This window comes from Myotis myotis, unplaced genomic scaffold (assembly GCF_014108235.1).
Source record: "Myotis myotis isolate mMyoMyo1 unplaced genomic scaffold, mMyoMyo1.p scaffold_m19_p_5, whole genome shotgun sequence".
Taxonomy (NCBI): domain Eukaryota; kingdom Metazoa; phylum Chordata; class Mammalia; order Chiroptera; family Vespertilionidae; genus Myotis; species Myotis myotis.
The window spans coordinates 26,026,229-26,047,338 of record NW_023416357.1 but is presented as its reverse complement, the minus strand read 5'-3'; the positions used below and the strand labels follow the sequence as shown (position 1 = coordinate 26,047,338).

Sequence of the window (21,110 nt, the reverse complement as noted above, 5' to 3'; positions counted from 1 at the left end):
GGACTAGGGCATCAATTTTTAATCTTTTTCATCTTATGGGACACATAAACCATTTACTAAAATTCTGCGGCATACCAAAAAAAATTTTTTTTTCCGATCTGACAAAAAAATAGGTATAATTTTTACTCATTCACACCAGGCAGCTACTGTATTGGCTATTGTCACGTTATTATTTGACAATCTAAGGGAAAAGAGGTCAGTGCCCCTGACTAAATAGTCAGGCATTGCATGTTTTAAAATTTTTTGTGGCACCCCATTGTGCCTGCCACAACACACTGGTTGAAAATTGCTGAACTAGAGGACTGTGGAGGGGGTAAGATGAGAATACCTACCTGTACTAATATCATTGTTTATACCATTTAATTCTTTTTCCTTCTAGTCTTTTTTCCTACACATAGTTTTATGTAGTTGCAGCTACAGTGTGAACATAATTTTGCACACTGCCTTACATTATTATGTAAATCATAAATATTTTCACTTGCTATATAATTTTATTACTATAAAGTTACTGCTGTATAATACATCCTCAAGTGGAGTGGGTATAATTTACTTAACACTTCCCCTCTAGTTGTAACTTTAGGTCGTTCCCAGTTTTTAACTGACATATGGCTTTAGCCCTTCCAGAGCTGAAGAGAGATGCTGTGATAGGTAGATAATAAGATGACCACCATCTCATGTCGGTCAGTCCTGTTTTGGCCTCTTGTCCTAGCATCAGTATTAATTGTGATCCTTTCACTCTCAAATTTATTGCATCCAGGCAATACACTTTATTAGCACCCTAGTAATAATTTCACTTGAAAATAAAGGCCTTACAGACAGCTCCTTCGGATTTCAGTTAAACCTTTCCCAAACCACACCAGATCACATCCCTGGGCCTCACCCAAGGTCAGCTGGTTCTGTGACAATGAGCACTACACCTGCGGAGGCTTTCAGGGCATAGACCTGGCAATGCAGTGCGCTGTTTGAGGCAGCTGGCCAACCTCAGCACAGGGCCTGGAGGCACAAGGACCAGGCTGTAGGTGGAAGCACATGGCTGAGCTGGGTCAGCGGCTGAGCCTCTTCAAAACTCAGTTTCTTCACCAATAAAATGGGACCTTTTCATAGCCTTTCTCCCTCCACGTTAAAGGAACTCACAGTGCTTAAGAGACAGACTATATTTCATAGGTGACCTCTGCGTCTCACTATCACAGGGCTTGACCAGTCTAGACCGTGGTCAGCAAGCTGCAGCTCGCAAGCCACATGCGGCTCTTTGGCCCCTTGAGTGTGGCTCTTCCTAAGCCTTAGGAGTACCCTAATTAAATTAATAACAATGTACCTACCTATATAGTTTAAGTTTAAAAAATTTGGCTCTCAAAAGGAATTTCGATCGTTGTACTGTTGATATTTGGCTCTGTTGACTAATGAGTTTGCCGACCACTGGTCTAGACCATGCATGGCAGCGGGCTTCCTGCAAACATTGAAGCTTCACCAGTTCCGAGGTTGTTACAGCTTCTGAGGCTCTGAACATGCATTTTATGTGAAATTTTCACAGATGAAAATTTTCATCTTTCTTCTCAACCTATCTTTAAAATCAGAACTGGATAAAGCAGAGCCCCCCAAAAAAGCATAGAGACCCACTCAAATAGACCTTCAGGCGGCAGCAGCTGATAGTCCATCACCAATCCCTGGTCTTGCCTGGGCCACTGCACTGCCCAGTTCCACGCACAAGAAAACAGCCTCTGCAGAAATGCATCTTTGTGTATAGTCACCTTTCCAGGGAACAGCAAGCCAGGGTGCAGGCACCTCCTGCTCACTTGGCACAGCTTGGGAGGATTCTGCTGACATCTGGTAGACAACCTCAGAAAACCAAACCCCAGACCCTTACTAGTATCCGTCCACAGTGGCCTGAAGAGTTATTTTTCATAGTGGAATTTTTTAATAATTTGGAAAAGTGAAAATGATAAAAGCGGTTTTAAAAAATCATGGTGGCATCAGAATGAACACACGCGGCTGATGAACTTCGAGGCTCCCCAAATTGAACTCTAACCAGAAACAGTAGTGAAGTTAGAGTCCTGAGCCATTTAGCTTTATGGGGTAACGTTTTCCTATATTTCATAGGTGATCTCCGCCTGCCTCTCACCATCGCGGGGCTTGACCATGCTAGACCATGCATGGCAGCCCGCTTCCTGCAAACATTGACAGTTCACCAGTTCCCAGGTTGTTCCAGCTCCTGAGGCTCTGACCATGCATTTTATCCGAAATTTTCACAGATAAAAATAAGTTTCAAGGGTTAAAGACAGAAAAGGAGGGAAGGAAGGAAAGCGTCCAGGCTGAAGGAGGCTCCCTTCCTCTCCCGCAGATGGTCAGCCATGGATACCCAGGACTCTGGAGTTCGCAGGGGGTCCTGTCCCCCGCGCTGAGCACCCACAGGCGCTAATGTTGGACGCGTTTCCCCGCATCCTTTCGGAAAGGAGTCAAAAAACAGTGTTTGGCTGTCCCCTCCCCTGGGGACCCATTTTCAGAAGGCAGGAGCCTGCTGAGACAGAGGGTTAATTCGCATTACATTAACCCTTTAAGGTTAACTCTAGCAGTGGTTCTCAACCTGTGGGTCGCGACCCCTTTGGGGGTCGAACAACGCTTTCACAGGGGTCGCCTAAGACCATCGGGAAACACATATATAATTATATATTGTTTTGTGATTAATCACTATGCTTTAATTATGTTCAATTTGTAACAATGAAAATACATCCTGCATATCAGATATTTACATTACGATTCATAACAGCAGCAAAATCACAGTTATGAAGTAGCAACAAAAATAATTTTATGGTTGGGGTCACCACAACATGAGGAACTGTATTAAAGGGTCGCGGCATTAGGAAGGTTGAGAACCACTGCTCTAGGGACTTTAAGAGGTTTGGGACCGGACCGGACGGGAGGGATCCGGATTCCCACCCCTTTCTCCCCTGTCACGATTCTTTGATCAGTCTTTATGGAAGCATCCCGCCACTGATAGCCTAGTCCCGGTCCCTGCAGGCTCAGGACGGCTGTGCGGGACATTGGGCTCCATCTGGTCCAAGGGAATTCGTAATCAGGCTGCCCCACGCCGCTTCCCCTTTGGATTGTTCTAACGAGGTTAAGTGAGATCAGAGGCTCGGGCCGGGGGCGCATCGAGCCCAGCAAGGGCGGGAGGACCGAAGTCTGAGACAATCCCATTCGCGCGCTCACATGCCCCTTCTCCTGCTAGCCCCCACCCGCGCCCAGGCTTCTGCCCGCAGGCTGGCCTCCCGCGCCCAGACCCCGCAGCCCACAGCCCGCCGGCCCGGCGCGCCGCTGTCTCCCCCCAGCGGCTGAGTGCGCGTCGCCGCGGGAGACGGGCGGCAGGAGAGTGGCGGGGCGGGGAGGCTCGGCGCAGGCAAGCCCGCGGCTCCGCCCCGCGCCCCCCCCTCCCGGCCGGCAGGGCCGCCCCCTCCGCGCCGCGCTCGGCTCAGACGGAGCAGCCGCCTCTGCAATGTCAGCAGCCGCAGCGGCGGCGGCAACGCGAGCGGCAGCGGCCGGGGCCCCGCGGTAGCCGCCAGCGCGGCACGGTCCGGCGGGCGCGCAAGACGCGTGCCCGCTGCCACCTCGTTGCCTCCGGGGCGCTGCGAGCGTCTCTGCGCGCCCCGGCGCAGAGCTCCGACCTCAGGCCAGCCCGGCTGCGGCCACGCACAAAGGACCACGGACCCGGGCTCCGGGGGTCTGTGCCCAGGGACCAGCCCGGGGACAGCCAGCTACGCCGCGCCTTCTCCTCCCCTCCGCGCCCCGGGCGGCCGGAGTCCGAGCCAGAGCGGGCCCCGTCATATGACAGCGGCGATCCAGCGGCCGGAGAGCGCACCTGCTGCCTGCTCCGCTGCGCCACGGCAGCTGGTGCCCGGAGTGGCCCGCGCCGCGCCCCGCGCCCCGGCCCTCGGGCTCCGGCAGCAGGAGCCCAGTAAAGCCTCAAGCCGGCGCCGAGCCTAAAATGGCCACGCTGCTCCGCAAAATCGGGCTCATCCGCCTGCACAACCGGGACACCGAGGACCCCAAGCACCACCACAACCACCGCGGCGGCGGCGGCCAGCAGAGCGCGTCGCTGCGCGGCAAGGGCGGCGCCAAGAGCAGCGGCCACAAGCAGCAGCACCCCCCCGGGGGCTCGGGCGACGGCAGCCCCGGGCCGGGCAAGGGCAAGGGCAAGCGCGCGCCGGAGCTGGCACCGCGCGACAAGCCGCCGCAGCCGGCGGCAGGGGCGGCGGGGGCGCCGGGCGGCGGGGGGCCCCGGGAGCCGGCGACAGGCGCCAGGGCGGGGCCGGGCCCCACGGGGGCGGCGGCGGCGGCGAGCGGCAGCCTGATGCCCGTGGCGCGCCAGCAGCACTGCACGCAGGTGCGCAGCCGGCGACTCATGAAGGAGCTGCAGGACATCGCGCGCCTCAGCGACCGCTTCATCTCCGTGGAGCTGGTGGACGAGAGCCTGTTCGACTGGAACGTGAAGCTCCACCAGGTGGACAAGGACTCGGTGCTGTGGCAGGACATGAAGGAGACCAACACCGAGTTCATCCTGCTCAACCTCACCTTCCCTGACAACTTCCCCTTCTCGCCGCCGTTCATGCGGGTGCTCAGCCCGCGCCTGGAGAACGGCTACGTGCTGGACGGCGGCGCCATCTGCATGGAGCTGCTCACGCCGCGCGGCTGGTCCAGCGCTTACACGGTGGAGGCCGTCATGCGCCAGTTTGCTGCCAGCCTGGTCAAGGGCCAGGTAAGCGGGGAAGGGCTGGGGCGCGCGGCCCGTGATCCTACCCAGGGAGCTGGCCCCTTCTGCCATCTCGCTGCGGGACCGGACTGCTATTGCGAGCGGGCCTCCAACCGGGAGACTCCGGGGACTTCCTGGAGCCTCCACTTCTTCCCCCAATGCGTTATTATTCTTCCCTACTTTTCCACCCGGTCGCTCCTGATCCCCCCCCACCCTGTCTCCGCCGCCGCTCTCCTCACTTCTTGTCTCTCCAGAATGCACTCTCCTGCTTTCTCACTTCTTGCCTTCTCCTTTTTCTCCTCTCCTTCTTACTCCCTCCCCTGGTGTCCCTCAGGTCTACCCTCTCTTCTCTGTCCTTTATCCTCTTCCCCACTCCTCCATCTATTCCTCTCTTTCCAGCCCTCCATCCCCTCCCCATCACAGCCTCCCTCTCTGCCTTTCCTCCTTGCCAGCCACAGTCTCCCCCACTCTCCTCTCTCCTCCCTCTCGCTTCACCACGTCTCCCTCCCCATAATGTCCTTAAAGGTGGAACTTTATGTGTAACGCAGGATCCAGATGTCCAACCTAGTTTACCACCGCACCACACACACACACATACGCACACACGCGCGTGCACACACACGGTTTCCTCCCCACCTTCTCAGGTGGGTGCCCTGCAGGTGGGGCGCTCTGCCCGAGGCCCAGACACCCTCTGCTGAATCTGCCCCCTGGCTCTGCTTGCTTTTCCTGAGCAGCAGCTAGTGTAAAGGTGAAAATTTTGCTCTTGAGAAATTTCACGGGAGAGGCAGAGGTGTGGTGTGAGTGTCTCCATAAGTAACAAGGCCAGACTTTGTCAAGGAAATGCCTGGTGCCTGTCCTTTCCAGGACCTTCACCTCTGAGGTAGAGGTTCAAGGTCTTGGTTTCTCAGACCTGTTTCTTCCTTTGGTTTCCTCAGTAGTTAAATCTTGCATCAGGGCTAAAGATTTTTCACTCAATACTGAAATAAGGGACAAGTTTGATGGCTGTCTTCTCACCTATTGCACCAGATGGCAGCTTTACCGAAAAGAAACCCCAGAGGACTTGAGAGCGGAGAATGAATGACTCTCCTGAAGTATGTTCCCACTTGGCTGCAGACAGGTGCACGAGGGTTTTATCTTCCCACATTAGGTGCTCTTCATCATATTCAAGTTGGTTGATGTTTTCCCGAATCAATATTAAATGTTACTGAATAAAATCATATGGGCTTCTTCTAGATTTATGAAGAATAACCTTTGTGTTTAGAAGACTTGAATGACCTCTATTTGGTCTTTTTACAGCCAGTGTATCAGAAACGATCAGTCCCTCGTCACCTTCCTCTGTCTCTTTCACTGCAGGATCTTTCACACTAATCAAATAATGCTTGTTCTGCCAATTTCACTAGAGCCAGAGCCCCTGGGATACCAAGCAAATAGCATCCTAACTCCAGTGGAGAAGGGCACTTAATTCTTGACTGAGGTCTGTTGTTACCAAGTAACTACCCTGCTAGTGCATCTTTTCTGGGGCTTAGGTTCTACTTAATTCTTGAGTTAGGAATAGGATGGATGTGGCAGGTCTGGAAAGACATCTCAAAGTGAGCGGGGTTTAACTCTTTAACGTCAGAGGTTCATTCTGAATCAATGCTGGCTCTGATGTAAGGTGCCTATGAATTGAGACAAGCCCCAGGGGTGGCTCAGGGGTCTCAGTTTATTTTTCAAATAGCATTTATACAAATTATGTGGGAGCAGATTTCGTAGAAATGCCTTTGTTATTTTTTGGCAATCAGAACTCTCTGGAGCAGTCCCTTACCTTTTTTTCATTCTTCACAGTGAAGATGACTTTGGGGGTCAGGGGAAAAGGAATATCATTTTGTTTTATAGAATCACAGAACCACATGTTAGATTTGGAAGAGATCGTAGAGGTCACCTGCACTACAGCCTGCATTTTAAAAGATGCAGGAAGGTAAAGATCTCAAATGAAAACTAAGGAAGTCTTTTTAAAAAGAACAGCTTCTTAGTTAAGTGCTTTCCAAGTTTACGTTAATGCTATGAATAATAGTTCTGTTGGTGCCCATGTACTTCTTTTAAAATAGGCACACCCTTTTTATTGTAATCAAAATTAAAAGTCTTGCATACAGCTTGCAAGTCACAGACTTCAGTGTAGTTATCAATAATATTTTATGTATTGATTTTAAAAATCTTACCTAATTTAACTCGGGGTCCTTCACCTAGCATATTGTGTTATATTACCTATTCTAGTGCATTCAATATCTGAAATGAAGGTGAGAACTCAGCAAAGTTATTAAAATCCCAATCAGTTTCTTTGCTTTTTCCATGCTGATTTCAATATCCAAAAGGGAGGAATGAAGAATATACATAAACTATTCGAAATGCAATGTAAGAATGGGAGAAATGAAGTCATTAATGTTTCAGGATTCTGTGCACAGAAGTGTTTCAGGAACCTGACCATTACTGTGCCTTTCCTACCTTTATGAATTCCCTGCCTACAAGTTGCTCATTGCAGCACCGTAGCTACCAAATTATTTCCATAGTACAAGGTAATAGGCTTTGGGGAAAATGCCTGATTAGGCATTCCAAGAGAACCAGCACTGCTACCAAACCAGTAATTACTTTAAAAGAACGAATCACTCATTCTAGTACATTCCTCCATCTGTTGGCATTTCTTTTCAGGGTTCGGTTTCTTAAGTGACAAAGTCAGAAAAAGCTCCTTTTTCTCTTTCACAATTGCTCACCTTACCTTTCTGAATGGAGGATACACCAAGTCGATTTTGTCTCATACCTTTAGAGAAATCGTAAAATAATATTAAGGGTTTCATTGGTAATATGAAAAGATAAGCTTAACCTTTTTGTGGACAAAATAAAAGTTGGGGTTTATCACACAATCTGATCAATTCAGTCATTTCACAAAGCCTTTACCTGACTCTTTGGCTCATGTTATCAAAATCTTTGGGTGTGCTGCTGTATGGGTTGCAGCTGCTTTCAATGAAATCAGCATGAATTTCTTGTGTGCTGTATTCTGTGTGGAGAAAGCGACATACTTGCAGGCGTATTTGTCTGCTGTCCAGCATGAAGTCTCTTTTGACTAATAGAGACATTTTAGGTAACTCTTGCTTTTCTATAACTGGATGAAAAGCCCTGTACTTTTAAAATGAACTGCTGACAGTGTTCAAACTTTAGACCATTATTTTTACCCTTTATCATTTATTGAACCCAAAGGAGACAGTCCACCGCTCCTATAAATGATTTTTAACGTTCAAAGCTGTAAGAAGTTGGTCTTGAAACTAAAGTCAGATGCAACCAAAGGTAGAAACGACAGTGGACAGACTCTGGGAACCTGACATTGAAGGGCCCTGTCCGAAGTGCCCAGGAGCTCACCGGCTTGTCCTCCAAGTGTGAAGTCTGGGATAATTGGAGGACTGGACAGAGACCCTCTTCTTGCAGTTGTGTGAGCATAAGGTTTCACAAAAGCCACTTGAGGGAGCACTAACTTAGGATTCCTTTTCACATCTGCTCACATCCTGAGTGGCCCCTTTTTAATTAGCTAGATGTGGCCAGGGACAGGGGACCAGATGGCACTTGAAAGATGGTTCCTCAGTCCTCCTCTATCCCCTCAGAGCCAACCACAGGACTGGACTTGCCATGAAGATAATATTGATCAGAATAATAGCAGCAGCCACTAACAACTACTGCATGCTCTTGGCCTGGTTCTGGACCAGCTAAGTAAGCAATTAGGCTATTTCACCTCACTTGGTTCTACTGTTTCAATGGTCAGTGTGCAGGTGAGGAAACTGCTGCTCCACGCAGTCAGGTAACATTAATACAACTTCATGTTCTAATACCAACCATGAGTGGCAAGGCCGTGAAAATCAACCCACACCAGCAAAAGCTTCAGGAATGACAGAGTCAAGCCCACCCACCTAAGCACTGGCACTCTCCAGGTAACCTCTGAATTGTGACCTGTTTGATGAGCCTTTTTGTCCGCAGAAGACAGATGTGCAGCCAGCTGTCAGCAGAAGACTGAGAACAGCAAGACTGAAGCATCCTCAGATCTCAGGGTTTGAATTAAAAATTGGTAAGTGGTGCCAGGACAATTATGTTTGCCTGACACCACCAGTTTCTGAGGCTTTTGAGTAAAGTAAACTGGCAGATGTGGCCACTTGTCAAAATGTGATGAGGAGGTAAAGGGCTCTGCAGATCACCTTGGTCATAACATATATCACTGATGTAGGCCTTAAAGGGATCTGTACCATGGTTGTCACTGGGAATCATGTGTGCACGCACGCGCGCACACACACATAGCCATCTTCAACACTTCTTCCAAAATACAAGGCCTAGAAACAGCACTTTACTTATGACTGCAACATCTCCAGGTCTTATCAGAAAATATGATGAAGATGAACAGCGCTTTGGGTTCTTAAAATGTATGGGCTTCTAAACTGTTATAATTGATGTATGTGTAAAAACCCTGTATTAGTTTCCTAGGGCTGCTGGAACAAAATTCCACAGACTGAGGGCCTTCACCAACTGAAACTTATTGTATCACATTTCTGGAGGGGAGGGCAAAAGTCTGAGCTCAAAGGTGCCGGCAGGGCTGGTTCCTTCCCAGGGTGAGAGAGAATCTTCAGGCTTCTCATTAGCATGTAGACCGTCTTCTCCTTATATCGCTTCACATCTTCTTCCTTCTATTCCAGTGGTTCTCAACCTTCCTAATGCCGCGACCCTTTAATACAGTTCCTCATGTTGTGATGACCCCCAACCATAAAATTATTTTCGTTGCTACTTCATAACTGTAATTTTGCTACTGTAAACAATATGTAATTATATATGTGTTTTCCAATGGTCTTAGGCGACCCCTGTGAAAGGGTCGTTCTACCCCCAAAGGGTCGCAACCCACAGGTTGAGAACCGCTGTTCTATTCTCTTCACATCTTCTTCCTTCTATTCATGTATGTGTCATAATCTCTTCTCATAAGGACCCTGATCATATTGGTTAGGGCCTACTCTCATCAATATGTTTAACTTAATTGCCTCCAAATACAGTCACGTTCTAGATAGGACTCCAAACATGAATTTTGTTAGGACCCAATGCAGCCCCTAAGGAGCCCAAACAGGAACTCCTTAACCAGCTTAATCCCTTGTTTCTCTAGAGCAGGAGTGGGAACCTTTTTTCTGCCAAGAGCCATTTGGATATTTATAACATCATTCTCGGGCCATACAAAATTATCAACTTAAAAATTAGCCTGCTGAATTTGGTCAAACATTTAATTAACTCATCCCTAATGCCTTGGCAGGGCCAGACCAAATGGTTTCGTGGCCTGGATGTTCTCCACCTCTGCTTTAGAGGCTGTGCTGGTTTGCAGAGTAACGACAATGGAGGCAGTTGTGTGGACACAGGGCCACACTGAGGAGGGTCAGGAGGGCCAACCTGGAGTGGAACTTGGAACAGACAGATGGATTCCCCTTTAGAGAGAGGTTGGAGAACCTAGAGCGCAAACGGTGATAAGCCCAGGTGAGCGACATGTGTGCGTTCACTCAGAGTGGACTTGAGGGGGTTCTATGAGTCACTGTGTGGTTTGTTCTGTGCCACGTGTAGGTAGTGGAAAGATTTACCCACCATGATGACTCTGCAGCTTGAGGTATCCAGGTGCTTGACTGTTCAGAGGAAAAAATAGCTTGTTCTGCTATCAAGTAGGACAGGCAGGAGGACACAGACAGGACTCTGCATCCTAAAATAGTCCCACGCCAACTTGGCGGCTGGCAGCTCTGCTCTCTGGTGCTGCTCCTCCCCAGGCTGGTGGGACAGTTACTAATAGTAGTGACTTGCTTTGCCCTGAGTTGCTGACTTCTGAGAATCTAAACTTGCCAGAAGAGGATGTAATGCATGTCTGTTTGCTCTTCTGATTTATATTAGGGGTGTGGGAGGTTTGTTTTTTTTTTCTTTTTAAGGAACAGCACAGTTTGGGGATTGTGTGTGTTTGTTTCATGGAAAATGCCACTATGGACAGAGTTAAAGTTCCATTTAAAGTCTGAGAGCCACAACCCAGTGTGTCCCTTCTCACCCCCGGGAACAGGTGTGTGTGAATTCAGAAAAGCAGCCTCAGGTATCATTTGGGGATGGCTAATTTTACTTATTTGTTAAAGCAGCCACTAACAGTGGTCTCTTTGAGCCATATTTCAAAACTGAATTCTACTTTTTCACTGTGTTGATAAGGTAATGAGAAGGGAGAAGGAGGATGGGTGACAGGTGTAACTCCTTTCCTCTCTGTCAGTGGTTCTCGCCTGGTGGTAAATCAGGTGTCCTGGGGAATGTTTAAATCATTCCAATGCCAGGACCCTACCCTCAGAGATTCAGACTCCTGGGTCTACAGCCGTGGGCAAACTACGGCCCGTTTGAAATGAATAAAACTAAAAAAAAAAAAAAAAAAGACTGTACCCTTTTATGTAATGATGTTTACTTTGAATTTATATTAGTTCACACAAACACTCCATCCATGCTTTTGTTCCGGCCCTCCGGTCTAGTTTAAGAACCCATTGTGGCCCTTGAGTCAAAAAGTTTGCCCACCCCTCTAGGATCAAGCCTGGTAGAGGCTTGTTGGAAAAGCTCCTCTGTGATTCTACGGGGAGGCCAGGATGGAAAAAGCCATGCTGGACCAGTAATTCTTCATCCTTTCTGGTTCCACCATCTGGGATGTGTCCTCACACAGCAGCTGCAGCAGGGAGCCTAGGTGGTGGTGGGTATAATCAACCCCCCTAACCTTCCCCTCTCTACCTGTCAACCCTGATGGAGTGCCCTTGAAGCCCTGCCATCATAAAACCAAGTCCTTCCTCCCTGGACAGTATGCATAGACCAAAACAGGTGCGAACTCTGCAAAAGGACATGTGTTCAAGACAGGTCACTGGCTCTTCATTAGACACAGCTGGGAAGACTGGAGTACAAATCATCCAGAACTATAGATAGTCAGCTAATTCACATGGCAAAGTATGGGGTGCCTGCCATGTATCAGGCACTTGCTAGGCACAAGGGAGTGAATAGAGACACGTAAAGTGCCTGACACAGAACTGACTACCCAGTGGGGATAACGCAAACCCATTCATATGCCTTTGACACAGCAGGCAGCTTCACAGTTACAGTTTGCTTGGTATTTGGGTAAGTGCCCATTCGTTGAATATATGTGGGTGTGTGTACACAGGGGCTTTGGGAGAGGAGGGAACCATAGCATCTTCAAACTTCTGTATGACTCTCCCAGAGGGAAACCTCTACTGACAAGTGGGTGGGACTTGACTCTACCATTGAGGCTAGCCTGTTTTCTCAACATTGTTTCATCCTAATAAATGGAAGGAGCAGGCATGTCTCAAAATACACAAAGCTCTCATAACAGCAGAAATGTTTCTAATAATGTCTATACTTTCCTACCAGGGAGTCAGCAAACTAAGATAAGGTTTGTTTGTATTTTCCTCATTGTCACACATTTCATTCATTCATTCATTCATTCATTCATTCAGCACCCATTTGCTGAGGGTCTACCATGACTTGGGCACTGTATCCACATCAGTGGCATTTCCGGGGCGACCCTTCCCCATTCTGTGTGTTATTTCGTCCTCCTTTGGCCATCTCCCAGGCTGGATAATTTGGAGATGCCAGGAGAAAGCAAGCTGAGATGAGCAGGAGGACCAAAGATTGAGAAAGTTAGGGGACAAAGCAGATCTGGGACCAATCATGTGGCAAAGAACTGAAAGAGGAGGACAGGGCATGAGAACCAAAAGAGGTTGTCCCCGCCCCCAACCCCCCAGCAAGCCTAGGTGTAGTTAGGGAGAGGATTAACTAGGATGTTTCCTTTCATGTTTGTCAAGCCCAGCTTTTCCTGCCCATCCTTTACTCCTGACTCTGTGGATACTTGTGACCTCCTGCTTGGATTCCTGCACTGCCCCTATCCAGTCACTCTGCCCCTTCCCACCCTCCCTGCTGCCACCTTCCTGGTTCCTCTAAAATGCAGACCTGGCATTCTCATACCCGTGACTATGTCTCTTACAGCATAGAGCCCAAGCCTCTGACGATGCCCACCCATAGAGGCACTCCTCTACTGCCATGGCCCCCACGGAGGTCCTTCTCCCACCAGCCCCTTCCAGCCATAGAATACCCGCACTAGCTGGTTCTCTCCACCCCCGCTTAGCTGACAGATGTGCCCCCACCTGGAAAGCGCTTTCTCCCCATACACCAGGGGAGCCCTTGGTCATCTTTCAAAACCTTGCTGAGATGCTCAAATCCCTCTGCAATCAGCCCCTCACCACTCCTGCAATAGAGCAATGGCGCCCTCCACTGAACCACCTCTGCATTTTCTGGAAGACTTTCATTTCTAGGCTTATCCTGCTAGATTATATTTACATATTTAAATGGTACTCCCCCTTCCCCTTCCCCTCAAATAATGCCTGACATGCCCTGTGTGCCGAATAAATGTCTGTCTCAAGATTGCTAGTCTGGGAAAACTAAGATGGCGGCATAGATAAACACCGGGAAATTGGTGCTTCCCACAACAATCGATAAATGCATCAAAAACACAAGGTGGACATCATCCAGAACTACAGGAGGGCTGGCTGAGTGTAAATTCTACAAGTAGAAGGAAAGAAAAGCACACTGAGAGCAGGAGGAGCTGCAGAGGTGGAGTGCAGAGGTACGGGGGGCTCGCGCGCGCGGAAAGGGTCTGGACCTGAGGACGCGGCTGTCTTTTTTAATCCGGAGGGAGACACAAGCTCCCGATGGCTCTGAAATCCGGTTCCGGGAAGTCTCTGGGGACCCAGGACTCATACGGGGAGAAACTGGACTGCCTGGCAGCGGGTGAGCTTGAGAGCGGCTTTCCCTCAGAGGTGCTTGCAGCCATTGCCGGGACACTGGGACTCGCGACTCCTTAGGGCGGGGCTGAGGCTCCGTCATAGCTGCTTTCTCCGCCCTTTGATTCCTTGAGACCCCGCCCTGCCCAGGCTGCGGCAGAGGCTTTTGCATATGAATGCCCCGGCCATTTGCAACCTGTAATTACCTAACCGCAGCCGGGCCAGATAGACCCAGAGCTTCCAAGAGAAGGCCCAAGGCCCCACAGCGGCTTGCATTGCTACACAGCTGAGCATCATCAGGGCACTTCCAAACTCCAAAAAAAGGAAGGGGAATCTGCAGTTCTCTTCGTAGTTCCTGCTGTGTAACCTCAGGCAGAGGCTAAATTAGCACCTCCTTAGATCCAAGAGCCACTGTACCCAGTGGTCAGAGGGGGACCATCCAGACCACAACTCCTCAGATCCATAAGGGACACACTTAGGGTGCAGGCTCAGTGAGCACCAAAGCCCCACTGAAGCAAGTCTTGCCCCAGAAGGGTGTCTCCAGCACAGAAGTTCTCCCACTGCAGACACAGCTGATTCTCACTGCCAATTGCCCTGGAGGTCAATTCCTCCCAGTGATCCTACAACAACCAAGCTACAACAAGACTGTGCACAAAGCCCACGAGGGGGTGCACCAAGAGTGTCCACCTCAGGTAACTGGGGAGGCTGAGCCACTGGGCCCTACAGGACACCTAGCACACAAAGCCACTCTATCAACACAGGGAAGCAGCCAAAATGCGGAGACAAAGAAATAGGTCACAAATGGCAGAAATGGAGGAAAGCAAACGACTGGATATAGAGTTCAAGGCCACGTTTATAAGGTTTTTCAAGAATTTTATGGAAACCGCTGATAAATTTAATGAGTCCCTCAATAAGTATAGCGAGACCATGGAGGACATGAAAAAGGACCAACTAGAAATTAAGCATACACTGACTGAAATAAAGAATAATCTACGGAGATCCAACAGCAGACAAGAGGATCCCAAGAATCAAGTCAAAGATTTGAAAAACAAAGAAACAAAAAATGCCCAACTGAAAAAGAAAAAAGAAAAGAGATTCCAAAAATATGAAGATAGTGTAAGGAGCCTCTGGGACAACTTCAAGCGTACCAACATCAGAATTATAGGGGTACCAGAAGAAGAGAGAGGGCAAGATATTGAAAACCTATTTGAAGAAATAATGACAGAAAACTTCCCCTACCTGGTGAAAGAAATGGACTTACAAGTCCAGGAAGGGCAGAGAACCCCAAACAAAAGGAATCCAAAGAGAACCACACCAAGACACATCATAATTAAAATGCCAAGAGCAAAAGACAAAGAGAGAATCTTAAAAGCAGCAAGAGAAAGACAGTCAGTTACCTACAAGGGAGTACCCATACGACTGTCAGCTGATTTCTCAACAGAAACCATGCAGGCCAGAAGAGACTGGCAAGAAATATTCAAAGTGATGAATAGGAAGAACCTGCAACCAAGATTACTTTATCCAGCAAAGCTATCATTCAGAATAGAAGGTCAGAAAAAGAGCTTCACGGATAAGAAAAAGCTAAAGGAGTTCATCACCACCAAACCAGCATTATATGAAATGCTGAAAGGTATTCTTTAAGAAGAGGAAGAAGAAAAAGGAACTCTTACCATTTGCCACAGCATGGATGGAACTGGAGAGCGGATAAATACCACATGATCTCACTCATTTGTGGAATATAATGAACAACATAAACTGATGAACAAGGACTGATCCAGAGACGGAGAGGCATTGATTGGACTGTCGGGCTTTGGAGGGAGGCTAGGGGAGGGTGGGGATAAGGGGGAAAGATCAACCAAAGGACTTACATGCAGGCATATAGGCCTAACCAATGGACACGGACAACGGGGGGTGGGGGGGTGAGGGCATGAGCGGGGGGGGGGGGGGGTAGAGGGTAACATGGGGACAAGGACACATATGTAATATCTTAATCAATAAAAATATATATTAAAAAAAAAGATTGCTAGTCTGAGCAGACGCCCCATCCCTTAGCTTTGACCTCTCTCACAATGCAACATCAGGTTGTGAACGTGTATCAGATGCCATGCAAAATGCTTTATGGGTCACTTGGTTAAATCCTGGCAACAGCCTATGAGATGGGCGTTGTTGTTATTCCCATCTTACAGAGGAGGAAACTGAGGCATGCCCGAAGCACATGGCTAGTAAAGAGAGCAGAGCTGAGTCGCCACGAGGCAGTCCAGTGCCAGAGCCACCTGGTGCTATGAGCTGTGGGAATGACAAGTCCCACCAAGCGGCACGTGCAGCTGGTTGTTCCCAGGGGTCCCGATGCACCTTAGGGTGAAGAAATAATGACAGAAAACTTCCCCTACCTGGTGAAAGAAATGGACTTACAAGTCCAGGAAGGGCAGAGAACCCCAAACAAAAGGAATCCAAAGAGAACCACACCAAGACACATCATAATTAAAATGCCAAGAGCAAAAGACAAAGAGAGAATCTTAAAAGCAGCAAGAGAAAGACAGTCAGTTACCTACAAGGGAGTACCCATACGACTGTCAGCTGATTTCTCAACAGAAACCATGCAGGCCAGAAGAGAGTGGCAAGAAATATTTGTGGGTGCCGCAACACCCACAAAGAAAGAGGTAATGTATCCATCAACTCTAACACACGGTACTGAATTATCAGCAAAGTTGGACAACTAGGATGGTCCAAACTCACCATAAATTATTATACCTATTATATGAAATGGAAGAATGTTTTAATTCCTTCAAACTGTAGGAGAAAGATAATTATTACTGCTTTATTTCTTCGATACACAAAAGGGAAAGGCATTTTAAAGATTCTGAAAATAACTCAAGAAAAATGCTTTTTGAACATAATGGCTACATTGGTAAAATCACTCAAATTAAAGAAATTACTTCTTTAAAAATAATTTCTGTAAAATGAATACTAATTCTCTGTCACAATATTTGGCAAGCATTCTCAATATTGTATAAGGGTTCTTTGATGATAGAGATAAGAAAAAACTATGTTACAATGGATTAGATTACATTTAAAGTTGAAATGTATTCAACTCACTTGGGAATTGGAGAACAAAAATCTCAGGCAAATATTGTTAAGAGGGTGCTTGCCATTTTTTTATCTTGAAATTCAGACATATCCAAATATCAGAATTGATTATACATCCTATATAATAAAAGCCTAATATGCTAACTGTCCAGTTCGTTCAGCCAATCAAAGCATAATATGCTAATGGTATGCTAAGGCTGCTCAACCACTCGCTATGACGTGTATTAACCACCAGGAGGCAGACGCTCTGACTGGTAGGTTAGCTTGCTGCTGGGGTCCAGCCGATCAGGACTGAGCAAGATGGCCGGACATGCCCTGGAGCCCTCCTGTGGTCCCTCCCTGGCTGGCCAACCTCCCCTGTCCCTTCCCGGCCCCAATCATGCATCGGTGGGGTCCCTCAGCCTGGCCTGCACCCTCTCACAGTCCAGGACCCCTCGGGTGATGTTGGAGAGCCGGTTTTGGCCTGATCCCTCAGGCCAGGCTGAGGGACCCCATTGGTGCATGAATTCGTGCACCAGGCCTCTAGTTGGTCATAATAGCAGTTATTACTATTACATTAAGTTGGACATAATTTTTAGAACAATTATTTTTGCCTTACCAACACATATGAATTAGGGCAATTTTTGTGTGTCAAGCTGGGCACCCACTTTGCTTCCCAGGAGACACCAGTCAGGAATGGGATGTCATTGTACAGAATAAATATGAGCTGCTGCAAGGATTTATCGGTGCCGAAGTCTTTCTCGGTTAATGACACATCCTACTTCACTCTGTTTCCAACCAGGGAAAAGTAGAAATATCATGGAAGAAATTTCAACTGAATTTGTTACAAGCTTAAATTAAACATGGCTAGCTTAATGTTGTAAGCTTTTAAATGTAACTTTTAAAAAGTCAACAAAATACTAATGTAATCATAATTTCTTATTTTTAAAAAAATATTTTTTATTGACTTCAGAGAGAAGGGAGAAGGAGAGAAAGATAGAAACATCAGTGATGAGAGAGAATTATTGATTTGCTGCCTCCTGCACGCCCCATACTAGGGATCGAGCCTGCAACCCTGTGCCCTGACCGGGAATCGAACCATGACCTCTTGGTTCATAGGTTCTACCCTCAACCACTGAGCCATGCCAGCCGGGCTAATCATAATTTCTTTAATCTCACTTTGTGACAAGGGAACTGTTTCTCATGGAAGCTTCTTCTGCAGTCCATGTGTATGGGAGAACTCGCCCCTGGGGTCAGAGCCGCCCTCCAGCCTGGCCTTGGAAGGCAGAGCCTCCATAGCTGCGTGTAGGGCCCTCTGGGGAAGCACCTGTGTCCAGTCTGAAAATGGCCTAAATCCAATGCAGATGAGCTGCTCAGGGTGGTCGCTGCCATCCCAGCCCTCACAGACCTGCTGGTTTTGCCTTTGATCAGTTTTATAATGTAGATTATGGAAAATGTTAGCTCATAAAAGACAGTTTCTCTAACTGTAGGGTCAACCAGTAAAATTACATAAAGCTTAAAGGAAAAAATTCTAATTCATAAATAAAGCTAATCTAATAAAAAGTGACTTTGAACACTGCTGGATTGGATTAGGATGATTTATTTTTAGTAATTTTACTTAAAAGAGGATCCTAGCATCTGCCTTTTTATAGATAAGAGAGAAAGAGGCCTCTGGTCGGTTATTCTCGAAGATCAGTCAGAGAGGAACAGGAGAGCCCAGAACCCCTCCTGCCACGTCTGGCCCCCACAAGGCCACGGGGAGGACTGTGCAGCCTCTCAGCATCTGGACACCTATAGGCTTCTCCTCAGAATAATGTTTTTAAATGCACAAGATAAAATCCACAGGATTGCCAAGGAAATGTAGTTATAGTAGTTCACCCTTATTCGCGGTTGTAGTTAACCTCAGTCTGAAAATATTACATGGAAAATTCCAGGAACACACAATTTGTAAGTTTTAAATTGCACGCAATTCTGAGTGGCATGATGAAATCTTACTCCGTCCCGCTCCGTCACACCTGAAACGTGAACAGTCTCTTTGTCTTCAGCCTCCACACTATTGCTGGGAGCCGGTCCATGCTTGCTGTTTCAAGGGACCTGGCATATATGGCACACTGTTCTTAATATGTTTGCTCACCTTCTTGGCACTATGTGTTTTAACCAAGGTCACCTCTCTGAGAAAGGTTGTTTCCCCAGGTAGAGATTTTCCCCTGAAGTTAGGGAGGGAATAAAACCTCTTAACTAAGTGCCAGGCGGGTAATTAATCACTTTAACTATGAACAATCATGCTTAAGCTACATAATCTTTACTCCCTGGAATGGAGATAAGAAACGCCCTAACCTTTGGAATAGAGATTGATAGGATTGGAATCAACTGGCATAAATACAGATGTAACAAGACAGAACTTAGAAGACAGAACCTACACAGAACCTAGAGACAGAAGAACTTCGCTGGAGAGAACATGGCAAAAGATCCTGGACAGAAACTGACAACAGAACCTAGAGACAGAACCTAGCGAGAGAACCTGGCTGAAGAACCTAGAGACAGAACCTGGCTACAGAACCTGGATAGAACATGGCAAGAGAACCTGGTGACTGAACCTGGCTGGAGAACCTGGACAGAACCTGGCTGGAGAACCTAGTGAGGGAACATGGCTACAGAACCTGGAGAACCTAGCAAGAGAACATGGACACAGAACCTGGCTGGAGATCCTAACCAGAACTTCGCTGGAGATCCAGACCAGAACTTGGCTGGAGATCCTGGCTAGAGATCCTGGCTAGGCTGTTGATCAACTGAATGCTGTCTCCGTGTCATTCCTTCTTCGCCGACTCCGTCCACACCTTTGGGGACCCCTGGACCTGCTGGGGTTGGACCCCAGCACACTATGGATGCTCCTGCCTGTTAGTCACTTAGTAGCCGTCTTGATTATCAGTTAGATAGGCTATTTCCGTACTGCAGTGCTTGCCTCCTTTCTCTTAATAGCTAATTAGGGCCCTGGACATTGGCCCCACATCTAGGGAAGGCAAGTGACTAGATGTCTCCAGCATTTTTTCTAAGTCTTAGGACTCAAATGGGTAGAACAGCATTCTCACAACCAGAGAAAATGGCATACCGCTCATTGATCCTCCGGGATTTTTATGCTGTTTTTGTTGTATTCACAGTGATTTTCTCATAGTTTAGCAATATAGAAATCTGAAATCCAGCCTCTGAGATCATTGGAGCATGAAACATCCTGTCCCCATTGTTTCTCCGCCTGCTGTGCAGATCATTCTAAGGAGGGATGTTATCATCTATGTGGAAGAGAGTCCATAACAATATCTAAATCCCTGTATGGGCCTGGGTGGTGTTGCCATAACTACTGCTTTAGGTTTGTGATGTTTTCAGCATCATAGTCACCAAATAGAAACAGATCTATCCAGCATTGCTCAGGTTGTTTTTCACAGTTATTTGTGTCTCTTTCCTTCAAGCTAATTAATTAGCTGTCATGGAATCTTATGGTTGAGATCATTTCAGTTGCCCAATCCAAAGAGAAATATTGAAGACCCTCAAGCCACAACTTGGCCCCAACCACACACCATTTGGAGTTTCCAAGGCTGCCGGCTCTCCCTTTTGATAAGTGAGTGGGCTCAGTTGGAAAGGATGAACCCAGCAGGCTCTGTTAGTCAGCACCTGACTGTATTGCCTTTGAGGGGCCAGTAGACAACACAAGGGCAGGTGACTATCATTTAACCCTTTCAGACCTGTTAAAAAAGATGATAGATGGTCCCACCATGACCATGGCCAGAAAACCCTCAGGGAGTTCAGAACGTGGTCTTGGTCAGCACCCAACCAGGAAAGACACCCGAGGCCCAGGACTGAAAACCTGAATGTGGGAGGAAGTGTATGAAGGACACAGCCAGCAAGCAGACTTAAGAGGCTTGGGTCTGGCTTGGAGAAAGGAGAGAGGATTCTACCAGCAGGTGCCAGCAAGGGGCCTGGGACTGAGACAGGCTGGTGAGAACAAGTCAGACCCCCATCCCAGAGCAAAGCTTGCATTCACAAAGCACTTCCACATTCATGTCTTTCTGAAGGCCCAAGACAGGGAGGCGTGCGGGCATGCAGAACAAGGAGGCTCGCACACGGGGGACTAGGCAAGTGTCTGCTTCTCGAGTTCCTGCCAGTAATATTATTGAACCAGACCACGACGTCTCTAGAAGGAATGAGGGGCTGAGATCATATCCCAGGGGCATCTTCTTCCCTCTATATTGTCTCATGTTGTAGCATCAGCAAGCAGTTGTCAAATACCCAAGTCTGAGGGACGATTAAGTAGAGAGCAGATGGTCCACCACGAAGGGCTGGGCAGAGTGAGCATGTTACAGGATTCAGGAAGTAAGAGATGGCCCTTGCTCAGCTTGCATTCAGGACAGAATACGCCTTATCCAAATTCCTGTGGATGGTCTCCATAGATTCGATGGAAACTTCTA

At 47.8% G+C, this 21,110-nt stretch overlaps 1 protein-coding gene across 3 annotated transcripts in view; it reads left to right on the top strand.

Moving 5' to 3' along the window:
• The first annotated feature begins 3,955 nt into the window (after positions 1-3,955).
• The window catches only part of UBE2QL1 (ubiquitin conjugating enzyme E2 Q family like 1), a 39,344-nt gene continuing 22,189 nt past the window's right edge, over positions 3,956-21,110 (top strand). For 2 of the 3 annotated variants that reach the window (XR_004967667.1, XM_036310277.1), the window contains exon 1: positions 3,956-4,750. Coding sequence is in view for 2 of the 3 variants with exons in the window: in XM_036310277.1 (XP_036166170.1) it covers positions 3,980-4,750 (771 nt within the window). In the remaining variant the exon portion in view is untranslated. Of the gene's footprint in view, positions 4,751-5,770; positions 9,527-21,110 lie in introns of those variants that run through there. The other variant, XM_036310278.1, reaches the window with a different exon arrangement.